At 39.2% G+C, this 24,925-nt stretch overlaps 1 protein-coding gene across 1 annotated transcript; it reads right to left on the minus strand.

Annotated features, from left to right (window-relative positions):
• Positions 1 to 5,490: 5,490 nt before the first annotated feature.
• On the minus strand, positions 5,491 to 24,771 carry LOC128861773 (uncharacterized). The gene is made up of 5 exons (XM_054100156.1): positions 24,767 to 24,771; positions 24,034 to 24,046; positions 23,575 to 23,941; positions 7,175 to 10,515; positions 5,491 to 5,589 (listed from the first exon to the last, which is right to left on the minus strand). The coding sequence occupies exons 1-5, from the start codon at positions 24,769 to 24,771 to the stop codon at positions 5,491 to 5,493; spliced, it is 3,825 nt and encodes a 1,274-aa protein (XP_053956131.1).
• Between the last annotated feature and the right edge of the window lie 154 nt (positions 24,772 to 24,925).

The following is a 24,925-nucleotide window of genomic DNA, read 5'->3' on the forward strand; positions in this document are numbered from 1 at the left end:
TACGAAGGCTTTCGTCAAGGGCACACATACATACAGGTTATGTTGCCATACACCACTACACTTCCCAACGTCGCACCCTGTGATCACATTGCACTACACGTGAGTTCATTGCTCCAATTAAAGTTCACACAAGAACTTTCGCTGACGCGACACACGCGCAAGCGATAAATTGCAATATCCAATGCTTGGGAATTGCAAGGCCAGCATATTGGCCAACACGCGCAACCCAACGATTGCGAAATACCAGCAAGTGGTGGGAACTGCAACGTTGGCGAATTAGCTTAGGTTAAGAAGTTAGTTGGTAAGAATTATAATTTGTAAAGTTTAGTTAGAATCGGAACCGCAACTAATGCGGAATAAAATTATATGTTGAAAATTGAAATCGTGTTTTTTATGTTATCGGTGAACAGTTGGTTCACCGCATCTTTAATTTTTTGGAAGCCCCTATCGGTCAGGGCTTAAGTGGCGCCCGAGCAGTCGGTGTGAAGTGACTTAAAAAAAAAGAAAAACAATAAACGATAATAACAAAATTTTTCTACATGTGCCAAAGCAACACAGTCAAAGTGTAAAGTCCAAGCAAAATTTTCCATGGCAAAGTCGAAAACGGAGTCAAAATCGAAGTCAACAACAAATCGGCATAGGCAGTTGCTGTAATATAAAGTGCTAATTGAACTAAATTTTACGTGGTTTGCCACAAACGAATTGAAACAAGAAATTTGAATAGAATTTTCGTTTTTTTTTTGGATAAAAATTAAGCTTTGTTGGAATGCCAGTGGGTGCTTGTAAAATCAGTCAAACATCATTTGTGAAGTGCAATACTTAGCTGTGTGTGTGCGTGCTTTTGTGCATATTTGCCAATTCAACAATGATTTATTTTGCATACCAAAAATCAAAAAAAAAAAATAAAAAATTTTGACTGAACTCTGAATTTGGAAACATTTGGTATCGCCGTTTTTCAAGAAGCCAATGAAATATTGGATTGTGTAAGTCTACGAATTTCCTAATCAAATCTTCTATTTTCAGGAAAATGAACTCCGACGAGATTTCGAGGTCCCTCACAGAGATGAATGGCGCTCTGAATGCCATTCTTTCTAAGGTAAAGAAGCTGAAGAGCGTCTCAATAGGGTGGAAGCAACAAACAGAGATGACTCCTTGCAAGGCCTTACACAGGACCTGGAACGAATAGAGAGGACATGATCGCCAGTAGTTGTACGCATAAGAACAAGGAATCAATTTAAAAAAAAAAAATTGTACAGCTAGTTGGCATTTTCTCTTAATTAACTTTCGGGAAATGTTGGGTAACAACAACTTTTTGCAGACCATCAATTTACCATTATTTTTGTTGAACATAAATAATTGTGTTAAGTAGATTTTTCGTCTGCCATTTTCGGAATTTCGGAACTATTTGTCTTTACAACAGCAGCAAATAGTTTTTGAATTGACTGACAATTTTTTTCCAACCTCAAATTGTTGGAAAATTACAAAAAGTACTATAAAATCAAATTCAAAATCATTTTTGTAGTAATTAAAGCTTTACGCCGAATTTAAATCCAAATCATTTTTGAAGTATTTGAAGCTTTCTGCTGAAGAGCTACTACAAGCACGTAAAAACTATGCGTAGCGTACCTTTTTTTCTAACTTCAAATTGTTGAAAAATTACAAAAAAGTACTATAAAATTTAATTGAAAATCAAATTTGAAGTATTTGCGTTGTTGTTTTTGGAAATAGCTATGTATTTTTCTTACTTAATGCTAGAAAATTTATAAATCTTTTTTCAAATCATTATAATTTTTTTTTTTTTTTGCAAAATTTTCTGTGCAACATTTTTGAATCGTGTTTTGAGTTTTGCAAAATTGTGGAACTCTTGCGCTTAATTTCAATGTTAAGCTATTTGATTTTTTTTATAATAAAATTTAGTTTTTCGCACTCTGAAAATTATGCAATTTAAAAATTTGAGACATTTCTGCTCGGCTCAGAAAAATCTTTCGAGAGCCTTTAAAAATATTCAATAAGTCTGTCAAAAATATTTGACAAGTCTTTCAAAATATTTGCTCAGCATTCAAAAATATTTGAGAAGCCTTTCAAAAAATATTCGAGGAACCCCATCCCGGTTACTCGCGACACTACCTAGGGTCAGAGGGAATTAGCGAAGCAGAGCTTATCGACGTCCTCAAGAAAAAACTAAGACCAAACGTAATCAATGGTATTAAGATTCCAGAAGCTCAATTAGGACTACTCCAGAAGGTATATTTAGAAAATTGTATGCAATATAAGATCCGAATAGCTCAGACTATGGTAGAAGATTTGAGGGATCCGGATAGGATTTGCGATATAATATGGGCAGAACATAAAAGGGCTCACCGCAATGCCACAGAGAATAAGAACCAACTGCTGGAGAAATACTAATTTCCCAGAATGAACAGTATAATCAAAGGATTTGTCTCGTCCTGCGAAACTTGTAAGGTCAGTAAATACGATAGGCATCCGAATGCACCAGAGCTGCAAAAAACACCAATCCCATCACGTCCTTGTGAGATAATCCATTTGGACATTTTCGAAATTCAAGGGGAGAAATTCCTCAGTGTTATCGACAAATTCTCAAAATTTGCGAAACTTTTCCATTTACGTAACAAGTCCACTTTGCACCTTAAGGACAAAATAATAAAACTCCTACACTATTTTACAACACCTGATATTCTCGTGACCGACAACGAGCGCGGTTTAATTAGTCCAATTATCCAGAACCTGTTAGACTCTTTAGGAATAAAATTGTATCGCACACCATCCCCAAGAAGCGAAGTGAATGGTCAGGTAGAAAGACTCCACTCTACCTTAATTGAATTAGTTAGATGCCTGAAGATAGACAACCCAAAGTTAAGGACAAAAGAATTAGTTAACATAGCAGTGGATCGATACAATAATTCAATTCACTCGGTTATAAACCAAAAACCAAGTGAAATATTTTTTAATCGAGCAAAATCCTCTAACTATCAGGAGCTGTTAGAAAAAAGTAGAAAAACTAATAAATATTTGAAAGCCTTGCTGACAAAAAAGCAGCTAGACCAGATCAAACGTCACAATAAGAAAAGATCTCTTCCGGAGCGTTATGACGAAAACGATGTCATATACGTGAAGGACAAGCAGATTAAGGAAAGCAAAAACCCGTGTATAAAAAAGAAATTGTTGCAAAGGACAATAAAGTATCAGTCACCACGCTAAGTGGCAAGAAAATACATAAAACTCACATAAAAAATGTGAAACGCAGGAATACATATCCTAGCTCTTAAACAAAAAAAAAAAAAAAAAAAAAAAACATTAAAATAAAAAATAATAAAGAATTATACTGAAATAAACTAAAATAAGAAAGAAAACTTGGTACTAAGGGGTAGTTAATCTAACAAGAGCGGGCTTGTAAGTGGGACAAATCGTGCCTTAACCGGATAACGCGATTCTCCATAGCTGGTTCGAGAAATGATAACACCTCTAGTCCAGAACAAAAGGAAATGGTCATTACTACAAGAGCGGGCTTGTTAGTGGGATGAATCGTGCCCTAGTAGGCTCGTAGTGCCATGGAATTTGACAAATGGCTACACTACTTCCAAACGGGATTCTGGCGATCTCTCCGTAGCTGGTTCGAGAACAGTATGGCCCTCTGTCCTAAACAAAATTTAAAATACCTCCCTCGCCTAATCCGTTGGAGAAGAAAGAAAAAAAACAAAATTTAAAATGCCTCCCTCGCCTAATCCGTTGGAGAAGAAAGAAAAAAAAAAAAATAAAAGAAATACAATTTTTTGTAAAACGAAAAAATCGTTAACAACAAAAATAAAAGAGGAAAAACCCCAACATATTTACCATTTTATTTTTTTCCTAATTTTTTGTTCCTTTTTATTTCTATTTATGAATATTTTTGTAGTAACAATATAAAGTAAATTTTAAACAAATTTTTCTTTTTAATCCTCCCTACTAATCATAATAAAAAAATTGTTTTATCCAAAAGGAAAAAAATATACAAAAAGAACATAACTTGTAAACCACTTGTAAACTTTAAACCACTAACACACTAACAAAATAATATCGCAGGAAAAGCTAAAATCCTAAACCAGGATAGTAACACTAGTTTAATGATATTCAATCTAATCCTGAGAATTCCGCTTACTAATAATACCTTCCTACTATCAACAACATTTTTCGCTTTTTACGAAATACCTTCATAGAACCTAACAACTACTAACTTACTAACTACATTAAATTAGAATTAACATCTTGCGTTGCAGATTCTCACTGCTGGCAAATGCCATCAGCGGTCTGAACATTTTCAATTACAAGGCTCCGATCGTAACAATCCAAAATGGAAACGGGTGGATCATTGGCGGGTCATTCAAACTGGTACACGTCATCAATCTGCAACAATATGCTACAACCTTGAGGCAAATGGAAAACTTAACAAACCGAATTGAGGACCAGATATTAACACAGCACTACATCAATCAAACGCTAGAACGACTTCATGAACTAATGGGCAACACAGGTAGAGCAAGAAATACTCGATCTACTGACTGGCTAGGCTCAGCGTGGAAATGGATAGCAGGATCACCTGACGCAACGGATTGGAGCAATATCCTGCACAGTCAAAATCAGATAATTCAGAATAGCAACCATCAGTACAGGGTTAATAAGAAACTATTCACGGCTACACAGGAGGTATTGGAAAAAATCAACGAGGTCGTGGATCGCACGAATAACGTGGCAAAGGAAACAGAAATCATGGAACTCAGACAAAACGCACTTCACAACATTTTTCTTCTTCGCGAGGATGTAAACGAAATGGTGCGGGGATGTCAGTTGGCAAAGAATGGAATTGTCAACACCAACCTACTGGATATGGACGAAGTTAACCAAATTCTATCAGAAATAGAAACGCTCCCATATCAGAATATAATAGAAGCAATCGAATTTGGCCAACCGTCGGTACTGACTAACGGGACACTTCTCCTCTACGTCCTTTCAATGCCAAAAGTAACAACTAAAAAATATAATCTCCTGGTTACTCGCGCTGGAATCTATAGAGGTAATCAACTAAATCTCCCTTTTGACAGGATGCTTGTCAACCAGGAAGAGACGTACGGCCTAACAAAGAATTGCCTAGTAATCAGCTCGTCCACGGTATGTAAATCAGAATCCTTGATTAAACTGGAAGAAAGCAGTTGCCTACCGCGACTCCTAAAAGGTGGAGAAGCCAACTGCGAATTCATCAGACAGAATGGGTCACAAATAGAGCTGATAAACGAGAACACCGTGTTTATATCAAACTTCCAAGGAGTAATCAAAAATAGCAATGCCTCTATTACGGTAAATGGCACCTACGTAATCCAATTAAATAACGAAACAGTCACCATTGGTGACCAAGTATTTTCTAGTTATGAAACTATTACCGCACAGGCCCTTCCAGCAGTACTATCAAAGGTGAAGAGCCATACAATGAAGGTCAACCTAGAATACGTCCACGACCTGACCATGGAAAACATAAGGTATCTTGGGTACTGTTGAAACGTCGGCTGTTTCAATATTTTGCGCTTCGTCTGCGGAAATCTATAATTTTATTTAGAAAATTAGTTTACAATTTGTTTAATTTTACAGTTCATATTTACATATAGATATATGCTTATATTATATATATATATATATATATATATATATATAGGTACTTACATTTGTGCTTCAGCGCACTTGTCTGCACGCGGCGATGGCTCCAAAGTAAAAGAACGAGCTTTCTTCGTTCGCTTTACTTTGAACCGAGCTCGTGAAGTGCAGCGCAAGTATGAATTTTTAAGCACCAAACAAAGGTAATTATTAATTACAACGCAATTACACCGCGTTGTAACATTCCCCCCCTCGTAAACTTGATGCCTGGCGTCAAAGTTTACCCAGATAAGTCCAATTTCGCTAACTTAACAATAGGTCGGGTTATCAATCCATGTATGGTTTTCACGATAGCGCTCCGGGCTTGGCCATCCTTTGCTCGCAGAACCTCAACTACCATTCCTTTGATCCAGGTGTTGCGTTTGCTTGTTTCATCGACGATGATTACCACGTCACCGTTGTCGACAGGTTCAGGAGGAGGTTGATACCATTTTGCGCGACGAGTGAGGTTAGGCAGATATTCCCTCACCCACCGTCTCCAAAACTGGTCAGCCAGCTGTGACGCGACCCTACAGTTTTTTCGGAGTGTGGCACCGCTGCTGTCTTCAATGCTTCGTTCTCGTAGTCCGCTTGACCCACCAAGCAAAAAGTGATTCGGAGTGAGTGCCTCGTCGCTTGCTGTATCCAGAGGAATGTATGTCAGTGGCCTGGAATTTAATACGTTTTCGACATCTGCTAGTGCTGCTCGAAGTATGTGCTCGTGTATAATGTTCGCGCGAAGTATGTCCGATAAAATAGATTTGACGGAGCGGATCATCCTCTCCCATGCTCCGCCCATATGCGGTGCGGCCGGGGGTATAAAACGCCACTCCACCTCCGGGTACTTTTGCTGTAGCTCATCAGATGAAATTCTCTCTATCTCGGCTTGTAGAATACGACTTGCGCCTCTAAAATTTGTGACATTGTCTGAAATAATTCCCCTAGGAGCACCACGACGGCAGATAAACTGCTTCAGAATAAGTAAAAATGCATCTGTGGATAGAGAGTGGGTAATTTCAATATGCACTGCGCGAACAGTGAGGCAAGTGAATAATACACCCCAGCGTTTCTCATAATGTCTACCAACAACGACGTCTATCGGTCCGAAGAAATCTACCCCAGTGTATGTAAATGGGCGCATATTCAATGCGAGTCGTTCAGGTGGCAGAGAACCCATTTGAGGAGGCTGTGGTACTGCCTTGCGGTTTCGGCAAACTTGACACTTCCTTCCGACGCTACCTACCAACGCTCTTAATCCGCTCACCCAGTATTTTTGACGGATTTCGTTGACTACGACTTCGTTGTGATGATGGTGATATTTACGATGGAAAAAATCGATTATTAGAAGTGTCACTGGATGGCGTGAGGGCAGAATTATGGGTCTTTTCACGCTAACAGGGACTCCCTCTATCGAATCGATTCGACCTTTGATTCTGAGCATTCCAAGCTCATCTATGAAAGCCGAGCATTTGAAAATGGAACTTTTTCGACTTACCAGCTGGCCTTGATGTAGACATTTAATTTCATATCCGAAGGTCTCACTCTGGCACATAAGAACAATTAAAATTTCGGCGCTGTTTACTGTGGTGTTCTGCAATATCATCTGAACGAACTCTGATTTAGCAGGTCTCCTGCTTACTAACCGAAGGAACCGCAAAGCGTATCTTGTTGCACCACGCAGCTTCTCCCACTTACTGAACCTCGACACATGAGGTACAACTTCCGTAAAAGATGTGAAGCTAAGTGTTGTATTAAGCACGATGTGATGAACTAACTCATGTTCTGCAGAGTTCACTAAAATCGTCTCTGGCCACTCCCAGGAAGGCAAAGTCAAGAATTGAGGACCTTGGAACCAACGCAATTCTCCATCCAACTTCAACCACTGAGGCACCCACCTCGACACATGAGGTACAACTTCCGTAAAAGATGTGAAGCTAAGTGTTGTATTAAGCTCGATGTGATGAACTAACTCATGTTCTGCAGAGTTCACTAAAATCGTCTCTGGCCACTCCCAGGAAGGCAAAGTCAAGAATTGAGGACCTTGGAACCAACGCAATTCTCCATCCAACTTCGACCACTGAGGCACCCACCTCCAGTTATTGATGCTAGATGACTCCAAAATTTCTCCGATTCTTACGCCAACAAATTCACTGAACTTTCGAGTGTCTGATCGGATCCAGTGAAGAACGTTCTTTGAATCGGTCCAGTACACCTCCTCGCTGATAGGCAAGGTTAATTCATTTCTAATAAATTTTGCGAGTCGCAAGCCCAAAATGGCACCCATCAGTTCTAACCGCGGTATAGAAACTGGTTTCAGTGGCGCTACTCGCGACTTCGAGGCCACTAAACAACATTTCACCTTACCACTGACGGTGGCTCTTAGATAAGCAGCTGCCGCATACGCTACACTACTCGCGTCGCAGAATATATGGAGCTGAACGTCGTGAGTGAAGCTGGCTAAGGGGTAACAGCGTGGTATACGTACGTCGTGTATTCGTGGTAACAATCGAACCCATGACTGCCATGCTTCGTGCTCGTCTTTTTGCACAGGTGCATCCCAGGTGACACCAGATCGCCAAATATTTTGCATTATGATTTTTGCTTGAATCATAAAAAACCCAATTAAGCCAAGGGGATCATAAACAGACATAATTACCCGAAGAACGCTCCTTTTTGTTACAGATGAGTTGTTACCGCAAATGGATGCATCAAATTTTGCGAAGAAAGTTTGCTCGTCCGACCAAGGCAGCCACCATATGCCCAGAACTTTTTCGTATGTCATAGAAGGATCTTGGAGGAGCTTACCCGATTGCTTTGCCGTCCTGGAAATTGCATGCAGTGCATTGGTAGAGTTTGACAGCCAGTTGCGCATCTCGAAGCCACCTTCACCGTGTATATGCTTGACTTGCAACGCCAAATCGATCAATTCTTTCTCCGTATCTACGCTCTGCAGCCAGTCGTCCACGTACATGTTCCGATGAATTGCCCCAACCGCACTAGCGTTTTCGTTGATGAAACGCGAAGCATTTTTGTTTTTGATGAAATTTGCCAATGATGGAGAACAAGCAGCACCAAAAGTCATCACCGTTAGTGCGTAAGTATCAGGATCTCTAGAGCTATTCCCATGTCGCCACAAAAACTGCTGTGCGGTTTGGTCTTTGCCGCGCACTCGAATTTGATGGAACATCTCGCGAATGTCTCCTGTGATTGCAAAAGCTCGCTCACGAAATCGTATAAGTATTCCAACCAGAGACGGCAGAAGGTCGGGCCCTTTCATTAAATAGGTGTTGACAGCGATACCGTCGACGGTGGCAGCGGCATCCCAAAAGAGCCTTGTCTTGTTTTTATTTTTATTCGTTACGGTGAAAATTGGAATGAACCATGACCTTTTCCCATGAGATATCTCATCTTTTGTCAATTTCCGAATATATTCTTTATCTTCATACTCACGAATTTGTTTGTTGAGAAAATTCCGTAAGAGTGGGTCCCGGGTCATGCGTTTTTCCAAACAACTGAGGCGTTGCAATGCCATGGAATACGAATTTGGTAAATCGATTTTATCGAATTTCCACAATAAACCCGTTTCCCAACGCTTTTCATTTTCCAAGTACTTTGTAGTCGATTTCATAATGGCGAGAGCCCGTTCATCTGCTTTGGATTTCAGTGGTTCATCTTTCATGCTAATACCACCTGCCTCTAACGCGTAATTAGCCTTTAACATTTCATCCATGCGTTCAGTTGACACACAGGAGCAGATGTGCATCACCCAATTTGAAAGGGCATTAGCTTCCTCTCCACGGCCATATACTGACCAACCAAGTCGACATTTAGTTGCGATGAGCTGATCTCCTTCTATTTCCTTCACTTTGAGGGGAACACCGAGCTTTGCATTGTCGACGCCAAGAAGCAGTGTAGCGCGCACCCTAGCATATGGTTCGATAGGCAAATTGTGCAAATGACTGTGCGACGAGAGTACTTCTTGTAACAACGACTGCTTTGGAAGATCAAGACTAGCTACTGTGCGTATATTCCGAAGATTAAACCGAGGCGACGTTTCATGTGTAGAAGAGAGCCCGATAGTAACACATTTTGATTTAGGCTCTACCTGTGTTACATCACCCGTCCACCTGAGACACAGCTCATCTGATGGGCCATCCAAACCAAGCTCTTCAGCAATGTGTTTCTCCAAGAGTGTACATGTGGATCCCTCGTCTATTAACGCATACGTCTTTATGCACTTGGATTTTCCATAGAGTATTACTGGAACGTAACGCAACAATGTCTTTGTCGCGTGCTCTTCCTTATGTAACATCACAGCTGCTTTATGGTTTGGATTGACCGAATTATTTGAATGGAGCAGAACATGGTGAGGCTTTGTGCAACCATCAATACCACAACGGCTATGCAATGGGCAGTTCTTCAGGAAATGTTTGCGGAAGCATCTGATGCATAGCTTATTGTCGCGAACAAAGCACCACCTATCGTTGGTAGACAAATCGCAAAACTGTTTGCATTTCTCGAGTCGATGATCACCACTGCACTGAAGGCAATAAGGTTGAGAGCTTGTGGCACTGTTGGTGTGAACTACGCCGTGCACGAGCACCCTTTTCTTAAATTGATTATTGTTAACTTTGACTTCATCGGCGGAACTACTTACGGAGACGACTTGACTAGCGCACGTCGCCAATTTGAAAAGCCAATAGTCGAACTCACTTATGTCAGCATGGAGCAAAGAAACCCTATATCTACCCCACTCTAACTTCAAGTCGCTTGGTAATTTGCGAAGTAGCTCAGAAAGTAGCATCGGATCATTTAAATAAGAAGAGAGGCCAATGGCTTTCAGAGTACAACAGTAATTTTGTACCGCAAGTGCGAACTGCGAATTAGGGTTTCCAGCTTGTCATACCTTACCAATGGCTCTTGACGTAGCTTGCGTTGCAGTGAATGACATATGACGTCTGGACGCCCATATAGCATCCGTAAAGTTTCAATGGCCTGCCATACGGTTGCAGGCGCCATTAATTTACCCCTCACTGCCTCTAGTGCCACCCCCTTCAGGCATCGCTGTAGCCGAATAAGATTCTCAGAATCTGTGAAACCGCACTGCTCAGTTGACTGTTCGAAGCTGGTGATAAAAAGCGGCCACTCTTCTGGCTTGCCGGAGAACGTCCGAAGATCTTTATTTATGACTTGTCTTGATGCTATTTGCGTAGAGGATAACCTCATTTCAGATATTGCAGCTGGCGCGGTAGGAGTATGACCGTTAGATATCTGTGCCCACTGTCGGTGAGCGTCGTAGCTATTAGGCACCCTGGCTGGTGGTTCTTGGACACTAGTCAAAACCGAATTGACTGGTGGAATGCTACCCACACCCGGTGCAGCATCACCATAAACTGTATGCATATTCCTATAAGAGGGCAAAGCATGCCAAGAGGTTGAGTGCAGCTGTGCCCGAGGGGATTGTTCTGCTTCTAACCGACCAAGTACTGTAGATGGAAGATTGTTAAGCCCTGGTGTAAATTGTGTGTTGCAACTAAATGGTGCTGGAGGGCAAAAAGGTACAGCCGCTTTTGCAGCAGTGCAGTGCGTGTTGATTGGATGACCTGTCCACGTTGTAATGCTAGATCTATTACGAAATGGTGCCTCCATTCCGTAAACAGAAGTCAGATTGGACTGCGATCGTCCATGGTTTCCACTAGCACGAGGTAAACCGCCAACCCAGGTTGAGGTTATGCTGCCCGAATTTATACACGGTAGTGAGTACCCGTCCTCTGATGTAGCACATAATGCGTGAGCGCGCCTTGATGCGCCAAACCATCAATGTGATGCCTCATGCATGCCCCTAGTTGTGCGTACCCATCAGAAGACGTAATATGTTCAGAAGCTTGTACCCGATGCACCGTTGGATTGGTTGATTGAAGAACCGGTGATATCGTCTCTAACCTCGAATTAGTCGTTAGCTGCACACACGTGTCCGCCGCCGGTGATGTAACAACATTTGTCATCAGCTCGTCATCTGCCCTGATATCCATTTCTGGTGAGGACATCGCCGTTTTGTGCACGTTTCCGAAAATATTGACGCAATTAATTAAAAGAAAATATTTCCAAACTGATAAATTTCGGAAATAACCACAAAATATTTTCGTTGCTGTTGAAACGTCGGCTGTTTCAATATTTTGCGCTTCGTCTGCGGAAATCTATAATTTTATTTAGAAAATTAGTTTACAATTTGTTTAATTTTACAGTTCATATTTACATATTGATTTATGCTTATATTATATATATATATATATATATATATATATAGGTACTTACATTTGTGCTTCAGCGCACTTGTCTGCACGCGGCGATGGCTCCAAAGTAAAAGAACGAGCTTTCTTCGTTCGCTTTACTTTGAACCGAGCTCGTGAAGTGCAGCGCAAGTATGAATTTTTAAGCACCAAACAAAGGTAATTATTAATTACAACGCAATTACACCGCGTTGTAACAGGTACGTTAATGAAAAGGTAAATTTTTCTCTCGCTTCAGAAATCCTCTCGATATGCGCAATTGTTCTTATTGCCGCCATGCTGTGGAGATGTTACAATAGAAAGCTAGACCTTCCGCCAGTTGAAATCCCGACTTTGGTCAGATAACACTAACAACAGCAAAATCATTAGAGAAAGATCTGCTCCTGAAATCCATCGCCTGGACAATAGCCTGCCAGCCACACCAGTCAGTATCAACATGTCGCCAGGAAACTGTAATTACTCTCTACAACGTGTTACCCCCTCGCAATTTTCGTCTTTTGATCTGCGAGACGCAGATCTTTAAAGGGGGAGGAGTTATGTTGCCATACACCACTACACTTCCCAACGTCGCACCCTGTGATCACATTGCCCTACACGTGAGTTCATTGCTCCAATTAAAGTTCACACAAGAACTTTCGCTGACGCGACACACGCGCAAGCGATCAATTGCAATATCCAATGCTTGGGAATTGCAAGGCCAGCATATTGGCCAACACGCGCAACCCAACGATTGCGAAATACCAGCAAGTGGTGGGAACTGCAACGTTGGCGAATTAGCTTAGGTTAAGAAGTTAGTTGGTAAGAATTATAATTTGTAAAGTTTAGTTAGAATCGGAACCGCAACTAATGCGGAATAAAATTATATGTTGAAAATTGAAATCGTGTTTTTTATGTTATCGGTGAACAGTTGGTTCACCGCATCTTTAATTTTTTGGAAGCCCCTATCGGTCAGGGTTTAAGTTACATATAACTGTTATTTTTGTTGTTGTTGAGGGAGTTGAGTATACTATATGTACTAAATAGTCTTACTTAGCGACTAGCGCCGTTTTATTACCACAGTTCTCGTGTGATGTCCTTTTTTTAAGTTAGATCCATTTCGTGAGATCCAGGTAGAACAGCAAATTGTTTGTCTTTATGTCTGCGATTTCACTAATTTGCTTCAGGAAAGGTTTACCGAATGAACATGAATAGTGGACACGATTTTCTTTCACACCCTCCGCTTGACAGCTTCTGCAGATGGGATTGAAAGGAAAGCTGAGTCTGGTTGCATGATCCCCTACCTTCCAGTGACCTGTAAGGGTTGCAGTGATGTGTGAGATGTTTGGCCGAGAACATCCTAACAGTTGATTCGTCCTTTGGATTTTGTATGACGGTCATGTGTTTTTTGTTGTAATACATGTAAATAGTTGCTTCCACTTTCTTTCGGCTGAGGCATGATAGTGTAAAGCAATGGATGCTTTTATAGTGTTCAGTGGGGTGGAGAATGCCACCGCCTTTGCTATGTCTAGTGTCGAACCTTTTCTTGCTAGATCATCCGCTATCTCATTACCCCGTATGTTCCTATGACTGGGAACCCATATCAGAGTGATTTCAAGTCAATGACAAAGCAATTCCAGCTTCTTACTCCACTGTAAAACAGGTCTTAATAAAATGGAGTTGGAGTCTAAGGCCTTTATAGTATATTGGGTAGTCGAAAAAGTCTTTTCGTATTTCTAATCAAAGTTTAACTCACTTTTTTATATTTATAATGAACTTTATGAAACCAAATATGAACCATTTTGGTCAACCACCTTTTGCCATTTTTCTTCTAGAGACATTATTGCATCAGTGTACAACTTTTGTGGTTTCTCGGCGAAAAACTGCGACAAGTAATTTTCACAGGCTTCTCTTGAAGCCAACTTTACTCCATTAAGCGAGTTCTGCATTGACCGAAACAAATGGTAGACCGATGGTGCAAGGTCAGGGCTATATGGTGGATGCATCAAAATTTCCCAGCCAAGCTCTCCCAGTTTTTGCTGAGTCATGAAAGATGTGTGTGACCTAGCGTTATCCTGATGGAAGACGACGCCCTTTCTGCTGATCAGTTCTGGCCGTTTTTTTTTTCTATTGCTTGCTTCAATCTCATCAGTTGTTCACAGTAAAGTGTAGAATCAATCGTTCGAGCAGGCTGGAGCAGCTCATAGTGATTGATTCCTTTCTAATCCCACCAAACACACAGCATAACCTTTCGAGGCGTCAATCCTGGCTTTGGACCATTTGTTGAGCTTCACCACCCTTGCACCATGATCTTTTTCGCACATTATTGTCGTATTTGATCCACGTTTCGTCTCCTGTTATCATTCGCTTCAGAAATGGTTCGATTTCATTTCGTTTCGGTGATGTTAATTCGGTCTATTAAATTTTTCACAGACAATTCATGTGGTACCCAAACATCGAGCTTCTTTTTGTAACCGGCCTTTTTTAAATGGCTCAAAACCGTTTGATGATGAATGTTTAGTGCCTTGGCGATGTCATGGCAGCTTATGTGAGGGTCCTGGTCAATCTTTTCCATAACTTCATCGACTTTTTCAACGATAGGTCGACCGGAGCGAGTTCCAGAACGGAAGCTAGCGAACCATTGTTGTGCTACACGAACTGATACAGCATCATCCGTAAACTTCACAAATTTCATTGGTGGCTTGCGTGGCATTCTTCCCTTTTTTATACAAAAATATCAAAATATAGCGAATTTCTTCATTATTTTCACTCATTTTTAAACAGCTATAACTTTATTTCAACTTCTCCGAATTTAATTTTTTTTGGTTAATTGAAGATTAAAATGTCACCTTTGTAACACCATATGATATGACACAATGTGATTGGTAGCACTGGAGATAGATGACTCCAACGACATCTGTTGACAAAATATGAAAAGACCCAATAGTTGCTGGACTATCTTATAAAGTTTTGTCTTATAAAGTTTTAGTGATTTGCATGCTTCTCTTATAGCTAAAAGTTCTGCCTGGAACACGCCGGCATAGTCAGGAAGACGAATTGACTGAGATAGGCTGAGTGGCTCCGAGTGAAAGCCAGCTCCCACACCACAGTTCATCTTAGAATCGTCAGTGTAGATTTCGACATGTAATCTACCAATACTTTCTCTTTCCTCCATTCGGCTCTCATTGGAAAACGTACCGTAAATTCTTTCTTTAAGTTGAGGTCGGTGATCATAAAATCTGATTTGTTTTTGAGCAGTGAGGGTCCCTGTAGAAGGTTCTTGCTGTGGCCGTACAATATGGTTGTTCAGCTTCCTACATGTCTGAGTCTCGCCGCGCTGCATGTGACGACTGTTTTTATGAATACATAAGTCTAGTGATAACAGATGAGTTAGCATGTTAAGCGCTTCAGTAGGACTGGTACTAAGCGCTCCTGTGGTTCAGATACATGCTGATCTTTGTATCTTGTTTAGCTTGGTTTGGTTGTATTTCTTTTCTATCACGGCCCACCAGACTAGTGCCGCATATATTAACTATCGGTCTTACAATGGCTTTGTATGACCAGTTGGATTACTTTGATTGAAGACCCCATTTTTTACCCAACGTTCTCGTACACGTGTAAAGTGCTAAATTAGCCTTCTTCGCACTGTATTCTACATTGGGTCTCCAGCTGAGTTTGGGATCAGGGATAACTCCTAAGTAGATATTTTGCTTGTTGGGTTAGCTTTAGACTATCTCCGTTTAATTTTTGTAGATCAAAGTCAGGTATCTTGCTTTTCTCATTGAATAGTGTCAGTTAAGATTTATGTCTGTCCCTAATATAAAGGGAAGCATTTTCATGATGGAAAATAAATCACTCGCCTCTAGATAGTTGTCGAGCGTACTACAGCCACGTGAGAGTACTACCTCTAAATATTTTTAATGCCTTTGCGTGGCACATATTTTTTAATAGAAAAATATTTGTTTCTTAACGGTGGACCCTTTTATTTTAAGGCAAAAAAATAAAATAACCAAATAATTGGCGCGCATGCTTCTCTTAGGTGTTTGCTTTAGCTCCTCCTCCTATTTGTGGTGTGCGTCTTGATGTTGTTTCACAAATGCGGGTACCTACAATTCTAAACTGGTAAATATTTTTATGAGGAGGTTTTTCATAGAAGAAATACACTCGGAGATTTGCCGTTGCCTGTCGAAGGATGACCGCTATAAGAAAAAAACCTTGCCTATCATTTTGGTGTTTCATACACGGATATTCGAACCTACGCACTTCCGAATGGCAGTGACGCACCCATCCATGCGGCAACGGCGGCTGCTTTACCTTATACTTATATTGAATATATTGTGACGCGATGCACTTTTACGTTCTGAAACATCTTTCTACAGCTACTTAAAAGTTTTTATTTCACTTGTGCTCACTATACATTTATGGAATGCCATACATGAGTATGAATGAGCTCAAGCCTTTTGTCTGCATCAAATTTTACGCTACACAACGAAGCAGAAACCAATAGCAACCACAACACCATCATTATTGCGGACTTAACAGTTCTTTATGCAAATGATATCAGCTGCAAAATACTTAGGTGCATATCATGAGATGTAGAGCAGAAATAGTTTGAAAACAGAAAAGAGCCTGCCGCAACTTGTTTGGGTTGGTTGATTGCAGTGGTGATGCGATTAACAACACAGCTAATTGATTCACAAAAGCTGATGGTTGCTTCAGGCAAACTTTAGAGTTTAGTGCACATCACCAGTCATTCTGTACGTGTGCTTTGCAATGAAGCATGTGTGGGGATGTGTTGGATAGTGAAATTCCACTGACATACCAACGTATGTTGTTTTACCATTTAGTTCTGTGGAAAAATTGGTTTACTTGTGCATTATCATCCTCAATCTTTATCCTCGCTGAAAACTGCTTGTACGTATTTTCAAAGTATTTTTGTGATATTTTCATGTGCGAGACAAATCATATGCAATATTGAAGTTAGCAATTGGAAAAAAGAAAAACTAAAATAATATCACAAAAACAATGAATTTTCAATAAAATCTATTTCTTTTTCTTAATGGGCTCACAGAATATGGTCAAGCCACACTAAACGGCAACGCCTTCGTACTTCTCATTCAATAAATTTAGTGATTATCCTATATTAACGTAAGGGGAGTCATCCTGTCGAGATCATATCTGATTATAACAGAGAACGTAAATACATGGAGAAGGTTCAGTCCTGGTCCGTTCCTCATTTTGGGCAGTAACAAAACTAGGGTAAAAAATTCAACTCAGAAATTATTATATATTTTTTATTTATTAAAAGAGTAACAATTATAAATAACTATTCCACTTAAAGAGCTAAAGCACTGGCTATTATGGCCTTCGGCTATTAGTATATTATAATAAAAATGGCTGCGTGTCTTATAGCCTTAACTTACATCTAGATACATAATCACAAATCTTATTTAAATTGCATACCGTTGTCTGTTTGAGGAGTTCCGATGGTTTGATGCTTGAGAAAAAGGATGTTCTGATATTTTGTAGGGAAGGACAAGTATCTATCAGATGAATTGTAGTAAATTCGTTGGAGCCACAAAAAGGGCATGTAGGCTTCGGTGAGCCGCTGAGCAGGTGGGCATGTGTCATGAGTGTGTGACCGATTCTCAGTCGAGTAAAGATTTTTGCTTAGTGGCATAATGCAGATGGAGGGTAGATATTTTTTCCCCCAAAGGGGTTAAAGTTTTTATAAGGATGCTGATAAATGTTCCATTTAGTTGCTGCGTTATCTGCGGCAAGTTCTTTCGCTAGTATCTTTATGTCATTGCAAGTGATATAGTCAAATGTGTGTAGACGTTCCTTATTCGCCTCTTTCGCTCTCTTGTCAGCTTTTTCGTTACCATTTATCCCAGAGTGCCCAGGAATCCACATAATTTTGATTGCACCTGTGTGTATTGAAATTATATTGCGGATTTTTGTTATCATCGGGGTGTTATTTGTGGGGTTTAAGATAGCTTCGATTGAGGATTTGCTATCGGTGCAAATTAAGTGCTTGCTACATTTCTGGGAGGCAAAGGTTACTGCTTCAAGTAACGCAGCTGCTTCAGCTGTAAATATTTAAGTGAATCTTGGCAAAATTCCGGCATAGATGGTAACACCTTCTGCGTTGTGCGATGTGCAGGTGTCGGTTTTTGATCCGTCGGTAAAAATGATCTCCCAATCTTTCTTTAATGGGGAAATGGTTTCGAGAAAAATCTGGTTGTATTCGTTTGTATTAGTGGAATCTTTTAAATGTTTGGATAGATTTTTCAATATCATCGAGTTGGGAACGACCCACGGTGGATGTATTGCAGGTTCTACAAGTACTGGCTGAGCAATGATATCCAGTTTTTCGGCTTCTTTTAGAATGATGGAGATTGTTGATTCCCGGCTCTTTCTGTTTAATTTTTGAGTACTCGAGTTGATGTGTTTAAACAAAAGTCTGTTTCTACATTGAATCATCTTCAAAATACTTGTCCTTGTATTGTTGGCCACCCTTTCCGAGATGGTGGGAAGTCCAGCTTCCGCTAAGGTAACGTTTATGGGAGAAGGCTCTGATGCTTCTCCTGACTGCAGCATGGTAAGGTGCTTCTAGGCGCTTTAGATGAGTTTTAGCGCAGTGTCCGTATATAACCAGTCCGAAGTCAATTTTAGATAAGATTAGAGATCTAGTGATACTTAATAATGTACTTGTATGTATCAAACAGTACTTTGAGGATAAGTATTTAACTATGTTTAGTCTAGATAATAGGCTTAACCTAACGTATTCACAATGTTGCTTATAAGTTAGTCGCTTGTCAAAGAAATTACTTTACCACAAGTTGACAGTAGAAAATTAATTAATATCGCTGTCGGAGGGAAATGAGAGGTAGCGAGAAACACCCAAGTATGAAAAAATTTAGTTTACATTAGTTTTGTTAGCATTTAAACTGTCCATTTGTTCCTGAGCCTCCTCTACAAATTGATCATATGTTTGCGATATTCATACCATCCATCGTAGGCCGCAATAGAGTTTTTATTACTATCCGATACGACGGAGTGTAAAGGTAGCTGATAAAAGATTTTTACTGAAATTGCAAAAAATAAAAAACTTTCGAAAGAATTCATCTCCGGTATATTTTCTGTCTTCATACCACCCATCCTAGGCCGCAATAGATTTTTTTTTATCGTCCGATATGATGGAATGTAAAGGTAGCTGATAAAATATTTTTATTGAAATTGCAAAAAATAAAAAGCTATCGAAAGAATCATATCCGGTATATTTTCTGTCTTATGTCGCTCTACCCAGCCAATTGTGACAGCAAAACGACTATAACTCCTGAAAGATCATTATCATCATCTTTTGGCACTACAGCTCTTTGTGAGTTCTAGCCTGCCGCACTTGCGACCTCCATACATCTCGATCGCTCGTGACTCTTTTCCCAAATTCCTATTGATGTGCTCCTCTAATTCGTCGGGAAATCTTGTTCTCGGTTTTGCTTTTACTCTAGTGTTGTACGCTCTGGTTTCTGCAATTTTCTTCTGCGCCCTCGTTCCATACATTCTCGTTATATGACCCAGCATCGGTGCACTTTAATGAACCATTTAATATTTTCACCATTTTTAAGTTGGTCTAGCTCGTCGTTCCTCCTTATATGCCACTTGTCATGATCTTTGATTGGTTCGAAAATTGTTCCGAGTATTTTTCGTTCGAAGGTTTACAGTTTTGCTTTATCTGCTTCAATTAGCGTCCACGATTCAGCTCCATAGCATAAGACTGGGCTAATTATGGTTTTGAAAGGCATCAAATTGCATTGACTATTGAGTAATTTCACTTTGAAGAGTTTCGTTAGTGTCGCGCCCGAGCTGTTAGCTGCTTCAATTCTCTCATCGATGGCGAGGCTTGTTGAGTTGATTCTTATCAGTTTGAAGCTTACGTAAGAAAAGGATTCCACAAATTCAAAAGAAAAATCGCCAATTTGTAGTTTGTCTGATGTAGGCTTATTTTGTTTGGTCCTCATAATATATTTCGTTTTAGCTTCGTTGATTTCAAAGGTAGAAGCTCCTTTGCTCCCAATTGCAATTTCAATATCCACGAAGGTATTGGATGTGGTGTGTATGCTTTTGTTGTCAATTGCTATATCTTCCACGTATCTGAATAATTAGGTACTTCTGTTTAATATACAAGTATGTCCAGTCTTTTTGCGTCACTTACTTCATCGATACATCTTTTTCAAATTCCTCATCACTATTCTGGTTAGTTTGCCTGGGATTTTATATTTAAGAAATATTGTGGGGGGAGCCATCCTGTTGATGCTAACGAAAGCTTGCTTAAAATCAATAAACTGCATGTGCAGCCCAAGGTTGTGCCCAAAATAATTCTCCATGGGCTGTTACAGACAAAATATTTGATTTATTGTTGACATTCCTGATCGAAATCCGCACTGATGCTCCGGAAGAACTCTTTCTGTGTGACCTATACGTCTTTTGTTTACAATACTTCCGAAAATTGTATACATTGTGTTAAGAAGGGAAGCCCCCTTGTGAATGGGGAGTACTATTGCTGTGTTCCAGTCGCCTAGCAATATTTCATTCTTCCAAATCAATGCCTTCAGGTGATGCATTCTTTCAATAAACCCAAGGGCACAAGCATTTCGGTGCTAGACTATGGAAGTTTCAACAGGACTCGGCACCATTTCACAAAGCTCGAATGAACCAAGAATGGTTGAAAAACGACGTTCCGTACTTCATAACGTCCACACAATGACTCTCAAATTCACCAGATGGGAATCCGATGAGTTAGTCTCTTTGCGCCATTTTGAAGATTAAGCTCCGAACTAAAAGGTTCAACAGTATCAAGGCGCTGAAGAAAGCCATTGTTCACGAGTGGGCCAAAATACCGGCAAGTCACATTCGTGCAGCTTCCAATTCGTTCCTGGAGGCCATAGGCAAGACAAAAAGTGCTCATATCGAGCAAAAGTAAATTGATTCTTAATTTTGTATTATTTTCAAACATCTTTTACTTTGAATTAAATAAAAGTAATTTTTCAAACTAAATTTATGGCCTTTTTAATTGGTTACACTTCAAGTGCCAGACCCTGTTTTACAAAAATATGAGGCCTACTGGATTTGTTAAAAATTCTCAAACGTCTGGACCACCTTAATATTTACTTTACCAACCATACCCAATTCTTGCCAATACTAACGCAGTTAGCATTCATTAGCTTTCTTTTCAATAAAACTTATCTAAACTGTTCATTTTGATTTTATTTATTTATAGTATAAAGCGATTTTATATATAAGGCGATTTGCATCAATTTTTCGTCTTGCCTGAAAGTATGAAGCGAGTTACGTTTTGTGCCGTTCAAATCGCTGTATATCTCAAATGGCTTATGAAATAGTCTTTTGAATGCTTTCGCCAATGCTTCCAATGCGCGAGTAAATACCTTAATATAAAAAGTTAGTTAGGGCGACCAAATTTGTGTATGCTTATATATCTTATAAAATTTAAAGCTCACTACGAAGCTGAAGTAAGACACCCGCTATCCTCGTTTCCTCCATTCAATCTAAGCTAAGGGGAATTTAAGTATCTTTTTTTTTTTGCTAATTTGCTTTACCAAGAAATAGAACGACTCATAATTGATAAAAACGATGATTTTAAGCACATAAGAGCATTTATATACGTAGAACCTTTGAAAAAGAGCAAGGCACCGACTCTTGCCGTTTAATTCTAAAACTGTTTTCCCAAACAACATATACCTGACTGCCACAATTGTTACCACAAGTTGCAAGCTATTACAGAAACCATCAGTTATGGTATTTACGCAAATACACTTGTACACATTTAAACTTTGTTAGCAAATACCAGTGTTGCCATTCTAGTGTAGTTCAACTAATAGTTAGTTAGGTTATATAGTTGCTCACATCGGCCGCTGTGGTTCCATTGAAAGTAAGGTGTGGAAGAGGAAGAAGAAGGAGGGGATATTATTTTATTGAAGTTGAAGGATTTTAATTTATTTAATAAATTGGAAGTTATTTTATTTTCGCATATTTGAATTTTTAGAGACAAATTCTGCCGACTAAATTAAATGTACAGAAACTATTATATCAATTTTACTTACGTATGTGCATATAAGAATATATTTAGTATATTAGCTGAGCAATACCATGCCAGCTGAAACAAGCATTTTTGGTATCATTGGTTCACTTGTAAGCTGAGTATAATAAAAAGTGAACTCGAAAAAAAATTTTGTCTGCTTCCCTAAAGCAGTATTTGAAAATAATTCAATGGGAATCCAACTGCTCAAAGCTGCTGGAGTATAGTCTAAGCAATTAATGTAAAAACCAAGAAAAATGTGAGGGGGAGGTTTTTAAGAAATCACAAAAAAAAGTTACAAAAATTTTGAACAAAAAAATTTAATTTTTTTCCGGAAATATTTTTTTAAGTTTATTTTTACTATATTAGGTTATTTTTTCTTAACCCCTTCGCGCCGGAGTTTTATTTTCGCTACCGGAATACTTCTTGCACGCATACTCAAAAAAGACGAAAAATATAATAGAAAAAATATGTTCTGCATACTTGAAAAGTCCTTAATTCCTTGCATTATCCTGGGACATATTGTCCCAATAAGGATTTATATTGGGACAATTTAATAAACCGTTCAATTAAGTTTTAAAAAATTTATTTGAAAAATTTAGTATTTTTCTGTTTTATTGCAGAAAAAGTATTTACTTATGGTACGAGGCAAAACATTTGAAACAAAGTGCATTGTTGCATCCAGAGCAAACGTAATTTGTTCTCGTTTCTTTTTGCAGGGAAGTGCATCGTACGCAACGACGTCGGGAACTACCTTTTAATGGTAAATGATCACCTATATTCAAGAGCTCGGTACGTGGGCGTTTAGATGGTCTTCCACCAGTTCCCCGAGTTTTTAACTCCTTGTGGTTGGTTCCTTCCGCAATAAGGGACTCTGCTAATGGGACTATGAACTGTATCAGTGTTGATTTCTTACGGTTCAGGTCGTTATGCACAATCCAAGCATTAACAGTTGAAAGCATCAGAATCTTGAAAAAACCTTTTTCCACCACTTTTGGGATTTCCGGTTGATATCGTATACCGCTGCTTTCTGATCAGCTAGATCTACGCCCCCCATCAAACGTTTATAGTTCACAATAGCTAAGGGGCAAGCAACTGTTTTCTTCTTACCGTCCTTTTGCTTCTATCTACTTCTCCTATGCTCGGTTTGTGACAGTTGGAGACAACAAGTACTTCGTTCGAGTCCATCCAACGAGTAGCTAGTAGACCATCGCAATTTATTTGGAACTGGCTTTGCCCACGTTCTAGTCGCGACCCGAACTCCGGAAGGAAAATGGAATGGAATGAATTTCATCAATGTTATTGATGTGAAAAATAGATCGAATGCAACAGCCACATCATTATCACGGATAGTACCTGCTAATTTCAAAACCACTCTTTCTCCAAGAGTTCCAGAAAGATTAGTGGTGACATCTTTACCAGTGTATACATTCAAATCGTATGTATATCCTGTTTTTGCATCAGATCGCAAGCAAATTTTAACACCGCGTTTGATTGGCTTCATAGGCATGTACTGCTTTAGACTGGACCTACCTTTGAATTTTGCTATACATTCATCGAATGATTGAAAAGGACTATCACTTCGTATTCGCATGAATTTTTCTTTCATACATGAAACGACTTCGGAAATATAGTAATCTTTTGGAGCATTATCAGGTTTGTCGCATAATTCTTCTTCCTCATCCACACTCGAATTTATGTCATCGGCAGCATATTCTTCGTCTGATTCGGAATAGAAAGCATCACTCTCACCTTCATAAGTATTATCTCCATCTGCTTTGCTGTTCCCAGAGTTTGGCGCTGGTTTGTAGCTACTCTCAGATGGGCTAAAATCTTCCTCTTCAGAGCTTTCATATAAAATATCTGCAACCTCTTCCACAGTGTACTTTTTCTTCGATATCTGGGAAAAACCATATTGGTACAAATAAGTCCCATGTAAAATGCAAATTGGGACAATAGATCCCAAGACATACAAAATTATATGCTACTCACCTTTACTGATATTCTAAGAATGTATTAAATGGGGGGAATTAAATAGGGAGAATTCTAAGTGCACTATTTACTGATTCGATGCTAACGCAATGACGATCGCGGAACGTATGTTTTTGACATCGTTTGTCTTGCCATATCGTCAACATTTCTCAACACGTGCCTGTTAACTGGATCAGTGGTGCCACGTATATTATAATTACGAATTTTTTTCTTATTTTTTTTTATAAATGAAACCAAGAACTTTTATTGGGGCAGTTAATAAATAATAATAATAATAAATAACTTTGTACGAGGCTGGGACATATTGTCCCAGTAGGCGCGAAAGGGTTAAAAACTTTAACTCTCCATCATTCACATATTTGATTGACACATTCGGTATGCATGAGGACCCACACGAAAATTGTTAGTAATTCCACATAAATACAGGGACAAGCCACGTAACGATGAGAAAGACAGTAGTGCTCTAAATATTTGAGATTATTTGCACGCCGAAAAACATCCGCTTTTTTACATATAGATTCGTGCAACACCAGCTATTAGAAGAAATTCCAAAAATTATCAAATTCTACTTCACTAATATACGTCTAAATTCTTTAACGCTTATCAGCAGTGGCCGTAATCCATTTTTACGTTGTCTCTTTGGTGTATTGTTCATTTTATGAAGACGAAGGGTTAAGAAAATGTTTAATGAACCGAAAATATTTTACTTTGAACACTCCAAACCAAAACTTACGTCATTTAATGAATCTCTAAATAGCTATTGTATTTTTTTCAGTTTGCTTCTTATTTTATGATGTGATGTCTACATTAACATACGTATACATATCTATATCACTAGCGTTGTGTGTAATGTATGAACATAATTTTTTCATAGATCGGTAGTTTATAAAGT

Source organism: Anastrepha ludens, chromosome 4 (genome assembly GCF_028408465.1).
Source record: "Anastrepha ludens isolate Willacy chromosome 4, idAnaLude1.1, whole genome shotgun sequence".
In the NCBI taxonomy this organism is placed as follows: domain Eukaryota; kingdom Metazoa; phylum Arthropoda; class Insecta; order Diptera; family Tephritidae; genus Anastrepha; species Anastrepha ludens.

What these genes read in the sequence shown, in the direction of transcription:
- LOC128861773 (XM_054100156.1), bottom strand. An exon ending in ATGTATAGCAAAATTCAAAG is followed by an intron (nt 10,516 to 23,574) that starts GTAGGTCCAGTC and finishes GTACTCTGAAAG; the next exon opens with CCATTGGCCTCTCTTCTTAT. An exon ending in GTCTACATCAAGGCCAGCTG is followed by an intron (nt 5,590 to 7,174) that starts GTAAGTCGAAAA and finishes ATAAAATTATAG; the next exon opens with ATTTCCGCAGACGAAGCGCA.